The sequence below is a fragment of the Cyprinodon tularosa genome, unplaced genomic scaffold (genome assembly GCF_016077235.1).
Source record: "Cyprinodon tularosa strain WSP-4 unplaced genomic scaffold, ASM1607723v1 ctg19, whole genome shotgun sequence".
Classification (NCBI taxonomy): Eukaryota; Metazoa; Chordata; class Actinopteri; order Cyprinodontiformes; family Cyprinodontidae; genus Cyprinodon; species Cyprinodon tularosa.
In genome coordinates, this window is record NW_024038678.1 from 1,154,659 (window position 1) to 1,167,588 (window position 12,930).

The 12,930-nt window shown below is 40.2% G+C and overlaps 1 protein-coding gene across 2 annotated transcripts in view; it reads right to left on the minus strand.

Moving 5' to 3' along the window:
- gnai3 (guanine nucleotide binding protein (G protein), alpha inhibiting activity polypeptide 3) overlaps positions 1–8,897 on the minus strand; it is a 40,205-nt gene extending 31,308 nt beyond the window's left edge. The window contains exon 1 of one of the 2 annotated variants that reach the window (XM_038283102.1): positions 8,308–8,897. In XM_038283102.1, the coding sequence (XP_038139030.1) occupies positions 8,308–8,425 (118 nt within the window). In that variant the 5' untranslated portion in view covers positions 8,426–8,897. The remainder of the gene's footprint in view (positions 1–8,307) is intronic. The other variant, XM_038283101.1, reaches the window with a different exon arrangement.
- Between the last annotated feature and the right edge of the window lie 4,033 nt (positions 8,898–12,930).

The window sequence follows — 12,930 nt, forward strand, 5'->3', positions numbered from 1 at the left end:
AAGGACCTGAACAGATTTCATTTCTACTTTCTGCAGAGGATGTGGTTCTGCTGGCTCCCTCCTGCCAAGACCTGACTTGTCCTGCCATGACAACCGAAGCATCGCGTTCCCACACAATGTGTTCCATACACATTTAAATGGTTACAACAAAGCATTGTGTTTATTGGTAATTTTTCATAATTAATTTGACTGTTTCAAAGACTACTCTCACAAATCCGATTGCTATATCAGTTATTCTGCTAATCTTATGGACATCCCCTCACTGCATCACAACAGCTGAGCTAATGAACTGAAGATAGACAAAACTCTACCTCAAGGACTGATTTGAACTCTTTTATTACTGATTCTTTAATGTACTTTGTGTTTATTCTTATATTATTCTTTATAATGTTTGCATGGTTGCATGCAAATATTTTTATTCTCTGTGCAATATTTTCTGGATAATCTAATTCATGCTAGAGCTAAAACTTCCCGGGTCACTTTGAGTAACATATATAGGTAATTAGACATATATAGGTGATTAATAGGTAATTCATTGCTTTTGCATGGTATTGCATGGTGTTGCATGGATTTATTAAGTATAATAATAATAAGGCAATAGGGATTATCAGGTTCAATAAAGCACCACTTTTGTTTTAATTATGGTTGTCTGTGATTATTCATATAGCAGTGACCAGTTGTCTGTAAGAGTTGGGTCAACTTCCTTTGAGTTACCAACTTCATTATATACAGAAAATAATATTTTTCTTGTGGTTAATGAATAATAACTCTGCTTGAATTATAAACAAAGTTACTGACGTTTACTGATGGTGAAGACATCTTGGAGCCAGTCCAAAAAAATCCAGCCACAAAGGTAAGCCGTTAATAACACCTGATAATTGAGCAAATTGTCAGTTATAAGCAGTGTTGGGCATGTTACTTTACAAAAGAAATTAGTTAAAGTTACTAGTTACTTCTCCCAAAAAACAACTGAGTTACTACCTGAGTTACTCCACGATAAAGGAACTAGTTACTGTACTAGTAAAAGTAACTATTGTGTTACTTTTGCGTTTCTCGCCCCCGTAACCCTCACCACCCCGGCCCACCTTCTCGCCATGTGTTTCAAAAGCCAGCTGAATAGAGTGGATGACAAACACAAGTACCAGCAGAGAGTTTTGCATTTATTGCAACTCAACGTAAATAACATCAGGGGGGAACGGTATCTGACGGGCCTATAAACCCGGTCAGATAGCGTTCCCCTCTTCTTAACATGAGGGGAACGGTATCTGACGGGCCTATAAACCCGGTCAGATAGCGTTCCCCTCTTCTTAACATGAGGGGAACGGTATCTGACGGGCCTATAAACCCGGTCAGATAACTTTCCCTTCTTCTTAACATGAGGGGAACGGTATCTGACGGGCCTATAAACCCGGTCAGATAGCGTTCCCCTCTTCTTAACATGAGGGGAACGGTATCTGACGGGCCTATAAACCCGGTCAGATAGCGTTCCCCTCTTCTTAACATGGGGGGAACGTTATCTGACGGGCCTATAAACCCGGTCAGATAGCGTTCCCCTCTTCTTAACATGGGGGGAACGTTATCTGACGGGCCTATAAACCCGGTCAGATAGCGTTCCCCTCTTCTTAACATGGGGGGAACGTTATCTGACGGGCCTATCAACCCGGTCAGATAGCGTTCCCCTCTTCTTAACATGGGGGGAACGTTATCTGACGGGCCTATCAACCCGGTCAGATAGCGTTCCCCTCTTCTTAACGTGGGGGGAACTGTATCTGATCCAGTCTAAATATCATCAGGCTGCATTACCTCTACTCATGGGTGTAAAGTTTTTTGATTGTGTGAGTTTTTTTGATGGTTCACGCTCTCCGTAGTTCCCCTGCTGCGCGAGCACAGGGCAGCTATTACGCGCCTTTAGCGAGCATGCGCGTTTCCTGTTGCTTGTGCGGTGAATCGTGCCGCCTGCGCTGTGCGGAGATGCAGGGGAAACCGTATCTGATGGGAAAATGCAGCTCGACGTAACACCGGTATTTCCATCTGGAAAACGCTGTTTTGCTGCTGGAATCATCCTCACTCTCCATCTCTCTGTGTGTGCTGTACGTTTACACCCGCCAGCGGATACACCCACCTACCCAACTGACAGACGTAATCTCACTATACATCAGCCAATCTCATCCTCCCCTCTCTCATGACAAGGCGCGCACGAGTCCTATCATGAAAAACAGGTTAATTGTGCAACCTGAGTACCGTGCAGTAACGGGGTGTCGGCAATAGTAACTGCTTTATAGTTACAGTCAAAGTAATTAGTTAGATTACTTGTTACTAAAAAAGGTAACGCCGTTACCCCATCACTGTTTATAATAACTTAAATAATGATCATTATTTGTACAAATAACATATTAATTAACTATAACATCCAGATCTAGTTGTTAAAAGATTCAGAATCTCTGGTAAAATTGCATAAAAAACCTTTTGCACATAAAGCCTTTTTGTAGTAAAATAAAGTGAATGTAAACACGTTTTGGGGAATTTAAGGGATTTTTTCAAATTTTGCAATTTCCATCAAGCTACTTCTAAATATACATTAGAATTAGCAGATGGAAATGCACCTAGTAACATATAGTACCAACTCTGCACAAGTGGAGATAATAACATTACGTAATGTTAAAAGATTTAAAGGGTATAAATAGTTTTGTGAAGAACTGTCTGGGTTAAAAAAATCTGTGTATTAATATGCAAAACTAAAATAGGCTTTATATTAAACAGCTTTGATACATTTTATAGTCGAAACAGTTGAATAAAAGTCCCTCTGCGAGACAAAGCTAAGAGATGACAGGAAGTGCTTTATGGGAAAATCTTTGGTTTTGCCTATTATGTAGATCAATAGTCAGCCTTCTCACGGGAAACTACAAGATCATATCAGGACCGGGATCAAGAACAAACATAGCAAAAGAAGACTGAGAAAAGAAAAAAAACATTACAGCAACAAAGTGATTATAAAGAGCAAAAGCAAAAGTTGTTGCTACTAAGTACCATTGGTGTGAAAAAGCGATGTAAAGTAAGATTTGGAGAGGAGTAAACTGAGGCGGTATATTTTCCTCTTGTCTCATCAAGACAAATCTGATTCCCTGCTAAGAATCGACTAACTCACTGATTCAGCTTCTCTGTGATTATTGCAGACAGGTTCATCCATTCCTAAGACAAACCATGTCTACCTCATTAGATTACCACTAATAAACACACTTCAATGCGCAGAAATATGGCTGCTGAGCAATTAAAATATATTCTGCTGCTACAGCTTCACGACGTCCTGGAGTATGCCTTAACATGTCACATCAGTCCTCAAATTACTGGATCTAATTACCTATATATGTTACTCAAAGTGATCCGGAAAGTTTTAGCTCCAGCACTAATTAGATTATCCAGAAAATATTGCACAGAGAATAAAAATATTTCCATAGTGCATTATTTTGAGATGTTCTGATCATTTGGGTGTGACCAATTTTTCTACAGCTTAATTTTCAAACTCAAATAATTCATCAGCACAATAAGCAATTATCACTACTGTGTAACGTTGAAAAACATTGATTTATCTTCATCTAATAAGCTACACCTTCCTCTTAATCCTTTAGGGGTTCCAACATATCATCAACTTTCAGAGTATAATTTGAGAGCTATTTTATTAACTTTGGGTGCAAAGAGCTGTGACTGCATGGAAATGCTGAGCACGGCTGGGCAGGTAATCCTCCTGGCATCTCTGTCTGGTCTACCACCAAACTGAAAGGTTTGGAAGGAAAGCATTAATGTAGAGCGTTCTGAAAAGAAAGCTAATTTCTAAATGTTCACAGAAGGTAAGGGTTAAAAAATAAAAAAAATTATTTCCCAGAGTTAAAAGTTCTGCACCTATTTTATTTACTCAACCATGGGCTCTATGCACACCTTCACTACTTCATGAATTTAAGGCAGCTCTGTTGTATCCTGTGTTGCATTATTGGATGAACTGATTAATCCAGGTGTGTCTGGCCATGAGGTGAAGCACATCTGGATTAATCAGTAGAAAAAGGACAGGAAACAAAAGAGCTACCTTTACCTACCTTTACCTTTAACTCATTGATATGGGAGTTTAGAGCATTAAATATATTTGGTGCAATTACACAGTGTTTTGGTTTGGTGTTGTCAGTGTAGTGATCATCTGTCCGAATGGTAAGTTAACCGAGTTCACTATAAAGTCCACTATATAGTCCTTGCTCTATATTGCGACTGAGGGGTTTAGGGGTTAGGTAGGACGTTTCAACACAGCCATAATGTCAGTGATCTAACAGGAAGTCACACCCCTGGAACAAAGTTTATGGCCCCATTAACACTACCCTCTGAAAACCGATCCATGGCGAGTTTGGACCGAGCTTGGATCAGTTAACAGTGCTTAGCTTGGTTCCTTTACTACAGTTTACACATCACATTAGCACAGTTTACACTCAACAGTTATCTCAGTTACCGTGCTCGGATGATCTTGGCACAGTTTTAAAAGGATAGTGTAAATTGGGCTTATTTAAGGAAGTAGCTCCTGTTCAACTTCCTGTTGCCAGTGGCCGTGTTGAGCTACGCTAATTAGTAACCAAATCATTCCAGAGAAGTCTGTGCTTGCAAGACCAGGTCAGACTACCTTTCCTACGATTCAGAAGGAGCTGATCGTATTGACCGTCTTTACCTGCGGTACAAAGCGAGTTAAACGCAGTGTTTCGTGCACCGGCCTGCTGAAGCAGATGAGAGGGAGCCATCCAGATATGATTGACCTACAACAACAGCGGAATGCCTTAGCTAAAGGGAGATGTCCCGGGCTACTGTGAGTTATAAAATTATAAAATTAAGCCCTGCAAATTTGCCTCTAGTTATTGCTTGTCATTGTTCACTTTTCACCATAAAACCAAATTAAATGTAACTGTCTTGACTACATTTAATATCTCTGCATCAGGGTTTCTTCACATTCATCTGCTATTATTTCTAAAGAACACTTTCAATGCATTAAGCCTTAAAACTTGAACATTCCTCAGAGACTCTTTAACTGACTTTAAACCCCTTTTTCCCCTTTATTTGCTTTATTTATTTGTGCTTATTTTCAGTGTTTTAGTCTTTGTATAGTTATAATACATAAGAATACTGTGCTAGGGATTATTAGCAAATAAAGGTATCATTTTATTTTAACCAGCATTCAGAAATCAATTTTTTTGGAAAACCATTGAAGAAATGAGAACACTTCAAGATTAGAAAAATATATATAGTTCAAGTTAGATTTCTTCCTATTCTAGTGAGTTTAATTAATTTTTTTTTTTATTTATTAAAATTTTTTATGTTAATAAATAAAGTGTAAACTGTCTAATAAAAGAAATACAGAGAGTTAAGGGAATTTATACTGCACAAGCTTCAGCAAACATTTCATTTCGCAACATGTTAATGTTTAAATCTAAACAAAAAGTGTCTGAAAGGTGTAACGTCCCATTTCTTCCAGAGCAGGACCCTGATCCTGGCTGAAGCAGGACTCACATGGTACATATAGGATACTACAAATCTCATGAACATGTTTTTTTTTTTTTTTTTCAGTTTGGAACTTTTTGATTTTAACAAAAAGGGAACATTTTTTCACTAATTGAAAAAAAAAAAATATTTCAACAATAAATAGCAAATGAATGCATGGGCTACACATGATGTCAAGGTAATGCTGCTAATTCACAGATCGATAAAGAAATGTGAGCATGCATTAGCCAAAGCAGATACAAGGAAAACACTTTAATATTTTCCCAAAATGATGTCAGTCTACCTCTTGTATCACCAAAAAGAAAGTACTTTGATGGCCCTTTTTTATTTAAAAATAAATAAATAATAAATACTCATTTAAAACGATTGCTTTGCTGCTTGAATCTTGTGTTCACTTGGTTCTCAGTGATTGAAAATATTACTTCTGCTAAAGTACTGTATATGCAACACCTTTTTTCTGTATTGTCCTTAGAATAAAAAAAATTAGAAAAACAAATGATCAAATTAGATTTTGTAAGCTACAAAAAATGGAAATAAGTATCAGTGGGAAAAACCTAAAATGAAAATTCTTATTCACAACGGCAGCAAGAACAGCATACTGCCTGATATCAAATAGTTCACGATCCTCAAAAGTCAGCTGTAATTCCTCTTGCCTTTTAACCTTATTCTACCACATTTTTCCTTCCACTAAACTGTCCATTAAATGCTCGCAATGAATTAGGACAACAGTCCAGGTTCATTAGTAATGATTTGTTGTGGCCTACCCTAAATGTAGAGAGAATCACTGATTCTTTATTCTCCCACTCTGTAGAATTTTATCAGTTCAATCTCTAATGTTCTGTTCTCTCTGCTTTTTCTCATAGTAGCTTCATCTGGTCTGTTCCTGTTTGGCTGTGACACCATCCTGAAGAGAAATATCAGCTGTGTTTTTCAGTGTAGTCCTGTTTCTCTGACTGTAACTAACTGGATGTGCTCTCTTCATCCTCTGACACGGGAGCTGGCTCGGAGCTTGTCTGCCTGGCTGTGTGTTTTCTAGACAGGGCTGCCCGTGGTGCTGGTTTACAGTTGCCTTTTGTATCTCTGCTTCTTTCTGTATCTTTGCTTCTGTCTCCTTGAACCCCAGTCGGCCTCAGATGACCGCTCACCCCGAGTCTGGTTCTGCTGGAGGTTTCTTCCTGTTAAAAGGGAGTTTTCCTCTCCTCTGTCACTGCAAGCATTCTTAGTTTGAGGGATTGCCTTTGTGTCAAAGAGTTGATCTGCCGAAAACGACTAGGGTTCAAGGAGACAGAAGCAGAGATACAAAGAGCAACGGTATAAGGCGGCCCCGTCCAGAAAACACACAGCCAGGCAAACGAGCTCCGAGCCAGCTCCCATGTCAGAGGATGAAGAGAGCACATCCAGCCAGTCCCAGTCAGAGAAACGGGACTACACTGGAAAAACAGGCTGATCTCAAATATCTATTAAAAAAAAAGGTGTTGATGGTCGCAGCATAGCTGATATTTCTCTCCAGGATGGTGTCACAGCCAAACAGGAACAGATGAGGTGAAGCTACTATGAGAAAAGGCATAGAGAGCATAACATTAAACTAACAGATTAAGTGGAAGAATAGAAATAGAATGAAGCAGAATGATGAAATGGAGGTCCCTATGTCCTCCTGAAGTCTTAGCCTATAGCAGCATAACTATAGAGATAGCTCAGGATAACCTGAGCCACGCTAACTATAAGCTTTATCAAAAAGGAAAGTCTTAAGCCTAGTCTTTAAGGTTTTAAATTCTATTATTGATTTAACAGGAAGCCAATGAAGAGAAGCCGGGATAGGAGAGATATAAATCTCTTTTTTGAATTTTCATCAGAACTCTGGCTGCCGTATTTTGGATCAGCTGAAGGCTTTTAACTACAGTTTGTGGACTTCCTGATGGTAAAGAATCACAACAGTCCAGCCTTAAAGTAACAAATGCATGGACTAGTTTCTCAGCATCACCCCTGGACGGGATTTTTCTAATTTTTGTAATATTCCGCAGATGAAAGAAGGAAATTCTAGAAACCTCTTTGATATGGGATTTAACTGCAATCAACTGGTTTTCATTAGATAGAAAACTTTGAATCAATTTCACTGTATAATCTGGTTGAATTGTAAAGTGCCTTGAGATGACATGTGTTGTGAATTGGCGCCATACAAATAAACTGAAGTGAAATTGAATTAATGGTCTGTTAGTCTGATAACTATAAAATCAACAGCTACAATCATGAAATTTAACATAAAATATATATATTAATGACACTGCAATAAAGTACTTTCACTTTAAACCAGCAAAATAATCAACTACTAGATATTCTAATATTTTAAATGCACCTTCGAATGCCAAATTAAATGTAGATTCCTGCTAAATGCTTTGGATTAATGACCCAGCTGCTCCTCCAGCTCATCCCCTAAAGTAAAACAGTCCTTCATCTGTATCCAACATTTTCAGCAACAACTGACAACACTTGTCTTCTTATATAAGCATGCTCCCCTTATTCTTTTCAACAACCCAACACTGATAAATACAGCCAAGCTGTTGCAGTTGCTCTCTGACCAACATCTGGTTTCTTTCTGTCAGCTTTCTCAGGGAACGATGAGTCCCAGCTCCATAAGAGGGAGAGAAAGGGGAGGAGTGTTGAAGTTTCCCAAACTAATAAGTCACAGTGAAGAAAAAAAATGGACATTTCAAAAAGTTACATACTTTATAAAAAGTTATTAAAACAGTGAAGCAAAAAGAAGCATCGGGTATGGATCCATACCGAGTAGAAGCAGTTTCACCTCTCTGGATGATTTCTCTCTGTCGTCTCGTAGGTTTTTATCAATCATTTTACTCCTTTCCACCGCAGCTTTATCCTCGGCGCTGATCGTGCAGCCCATTTTTTCTGCTGGTTGTTTGTTTGTTTTTTTCTCCAGAACAAAACAAAATAAAATCCGCTTCGTATATGTTATTCTGTCTCCGTCCACAGCTCGGGTGGGAGCTGAAGTTTCTCCACCGAGAGGAGAAGCGCGCAGAGAGGCGGTGGCACCGAGAGCTGCGCCCAACTCAACCTTCAGCCTGATGCGCTCAGCTTCAGCCCTGTCAGTCCTGATAGATTATTACCTAAACAATTATCTATACATTAAAAAAGAGGGAAACTCCAAATTAACAAACCAGCAAAAGTAAATAAACTGAAAACCAAAGTGTTAAAAAGCCAAAAGGGGAAATATGGATATGTTTACATATCTTAAGCAATTCCAGCTGCAGATTAGATTAGAAGATAAATTAAGATCAGAAGATCAAAACAACCCAGCAGCCCTCTGAGAGATGCAGATGGATCTACATCTAAAAGCAAACAAAACCCAACGAATCAAGTTTTGCTGAGAAGACAATAATGGGACGTGTGAGTTACTTTTCCTTTAGAGGTTTTAGGTGAAGCAATAGCGCCCCCAAGTGACATATAGTGAAACTATATGTATTTATGAGGGGCATTTATTTGTGTTTACAAATAACTCATTATATAATTATGATATGCAGAGATTTACCTCCAGAAGTTAGCTAATTATTGATAAAAAAACAAAAAAAACAAGACCCCCCTGGGTGATTTTATTCAAATGTCTGTACTTTCTCACGAACAAACTTCATAAATACCAAGAACCACAGCAGACCGGTCGACACTAAGATTATGGAGAAGTAGGGTCAAGATTTGAAATAAAACACAGGCTTTTAATTACCAGTGAAACACTATTTAGATCAGATTTTAAAAAATAAATACACAGCACCACTGTCTATCAATATTATGTATGGCTGTCCAACTTACTGGCATGAGAAGTACTTATCAGACAAGCACCATGAGGTGAAAAGTAAGCTGCATGAAACCTTAGCATGGATGTGTTTCCACTCTGTAAATCTGGACTTTGTGGAAGTGTGGCTACATAAAGACCTTTAGGATAAGCATAATTGAAAGGTGAGTAAATTACAGATTGACACAAGGAGCTAACCAGATACTTACCACCCATTCTGCTGCAAAATTCTATTTGTAAAAACAGAAAAGTTGGTATAATTTTTCTTAGTGATCAAGCACTAGTTTATTTGCAAATATCATAAAATACTGTAACAAAATTAAAAGTTTGTCGTTGTAACATAACTAAGGAAAAATATGTGAATGAGGCCAGAAGTAAATTGATATAATAAAAGGTGTTGCATCGATGTTATACTCCTACCAGATTGTACAGAATGAAAATAATGCTGTATGATTTGTGCTGGAAATGTTAAGATGAAGTGGGGACATATTTACATTGCCTTTGAAAATGCCCTCTGGTTTTACCCTTTCAGCTGAACTTTTTGTAAGTTCCTGGTCTGGCTTAGAAGTCACTCAGACCCCAGAATTGTGTCTATTGAGAGACAGATTTCAAATGTTGAATGTCTCTAACAAAATGTTTTCAGCCATCAGGGTTAGTCTTGTGACAGCATCCCAAATCATCTTAAGACACTGAAAGACCACGGTGCACCCAGAGATAAATTATTCTATTAAATTAATGGCGGACACAGCCTCTTATGAGGCCATGCTTAACAATCTGAAAGGAGACACTGACTGGAAGATTTTTTGGGACACCATATTAAGAAGGTCGTATAAAGCCCCTGAGATATTTTTTACAATTTAACATTTTTTTGGTTTATTTACATATTAATGTAACTAGTATTATACTGTTACCCATAATTGTTTTTGTTTATAATACATGAATTTAAAATGAATTAAACTTCAATTACAAATAGAGATATGAAGAGTTTTCAAAGGCATGGTACATATTTATCTGCCTTTTACAATAAATAAATGATGATTATCTTTATCCTTGTAGATGCAATCAGAGGACTTCTGTGTTTATTTTTGAATGTAGAATTAATTGATAAAGAGATCCCCTTACTCTTTTTTTCCTGATCATCTCACGCCTCCTGCCATTTCTGTTAAATTAATCCCTTACTGCTGCTATCTCTAAACACCATCAAGACAAGAGCTGTATCCCAAGAGTCAGGGTTTCAGAGTAGGTGAGAAATTGTTGTAATTGAGCTAATCTCTATCACTGCAGTGATTCACTGTGTGTTGTTGATGGTTTTGTAAGACTGCATGTGTCATCTTTTCTGAGCCTGTTTTAAGGCTTTTGTTTACACCAAAACCCTCCCACCTATTAAGGGTGCAGTGCCCCCGGTGACCTTCAGAAGTGACAGGTGGTGGCTGCGATCCCTGAGCACTCTTATTGAGTATTGTAGCCAAGAACAAAGGCCAGGTCATTTGTGGTGTTGCTGTGCGTTGCAGGAGGCGCACCTCTTCAGATGATGGCTATAAGGCTGCAACTGATGTGAGCAGCCCAGTAAAGATTGTAAAAATTAGTTGGATCACGAAATAGACAATCCTCTCTGAGTTAACCGGCGTCAATCTTTCATTGGATTGGACACCTTGAAACACTGAAGAAAGAAAACATGACTGTAGATGCTTGACTGACTATGCAAATTATACTCAATTTATTTTTTACTATAGGTCCCATTTAAGTCTACTAGTTAATCATTAAGACCATAAAACTCTCTGAAAGCTGTACACTATGTGTATACAAAATGACAATGAAAGTTGTCGAAATAAATATTTAGACTACTTTCTGAGATTGTTTCCATTCCCTCTCTTTATTTGTTGATCCTTCACAACAAATCACATCACTAATAATCCATCCATCCATTTTAATTCTACTTATCCAGGGTCGGGTCGCGAAGGCAGCACTCTAAACAAAGATGCCCAGACTTCCAGATGCACACACACTTCCTCCAGCTGCTCTGGACCCTGAGGCGACCCCAAGCCAGCTCTGAGACATAGTCCCTCGAGGGTGTCTTGGGCCTTCCACGAGGCCACCTCCTAATGGGACATGCCAGGGACACCTCCTGAGGGAAACGACCAGGAGGCATCCGAAACAGATGCCCGAGCCACCTCAGCTGGCTCCGTTCGACATGTAGGAGCAACGACTCTACTCCAAGCTCCTCTCGGGTAACTGAGCTTACAACAGATAACAACAGGACAACTTCATATGCAAACAGCAGAGATGATATCCTGAGGTTCCCAAACTGAACACTCTCTGGTCCCTGGCTGCGCCTAGAAATTCTGTCCATAAATGTAATGAACAGAACCGGTGACAAAGGGCAGCCCTGGCGTAGGCCAACATGCATCGGGAATAGTCCTGACTTACTGCTGGCAATGCGAACCACACTCCTGCTGTGGTCATAGAGAGAGCGGACAGCCCTTAACAGAGGGCCCCAGACCCCATACTCCCGGATCATCCCCCACACCACAAGGGAAACGGAGGAAAGCCATTCTCCAGATCCACAAAACACATGTTGACTTGTTGGGCTCCCACGAACCCTCAAGCACCCGATGAAGGGTATAGAGCTGGTCCAGTGTGCCGCATCGGGGACGAAAACCGCATTGTTACTTCTGGATCTGAGGTTCGACTATCAGGTCGATTCTCCTCTCCAGCACCTTTAAATGGACGTTACTGGGAAGGCTGAGGAGTGTGATCCCTCTGTAGTTGGAGCACAAACTCCGGGCCCCCTTTTTAAAGAGAGGGACCAGGAGTCCAGGAGTACTGTCCCCGACCACCATGCGATACTGCCAAGACGTTTCAGCCAAAATCCAGAGGCTTAAGGTACTCAGGAGGAATCTCATCCCTCCCTGGGCCCCTGCCACTAGCTTTCTAGCTATCTCGGTGACTTCAGCCTGGCTAATGGGCGTGTCCACCTCTAAGTCCCCAGCCTCTGCCTCCTCCTCGGAAGGCGTGACAAAAGGATTGAGGAGATCTTCGAAGTACTCCTTCCACCGCCCGACAACATCCGTAGTCGAGGTCAGCTGCTCCCCACTCACACTGTGTGTTGAAGCACTGCTTTCCCCTCCTTAGGGGGTGGACAGTTTGCCAGAACACTTTCGAGGCCGACCAATATTCCTCCTCTAGGGCCTCTCTGAACTCCTCCCAAACCCGAGTTTATTGCCTCTGTGACCGCACGAGCCGCAGTACACTTGGCCTGCCGGTACCTCTCAGCTGACTCCAGAGTCCCACTAGCTAACAAGATCAGGTAGGCCTCCTTCTTCAGCTTGACGGCATCCACCAGATGTTCGAAATAGACCCTCACAACACGCTAAGGCCTGTCAGGTCTGACTGGCTTCCTCCCCTGCCAGAGGATCTAGCTCACCACCAGGTGGTGATCGGTTGACAGCTCAGCCCCTCTCTTCACCTGAGTGTCCGCGACACATGACCGGAGATCAGATGACTCAACTACAAAGTTGATCATCAACCTCTGGCCTAGGGTGTCCTGGTGCCACATTGACTTATGGACACCCTTGTGTTAGAACATGGTGTTTGTTATGGAC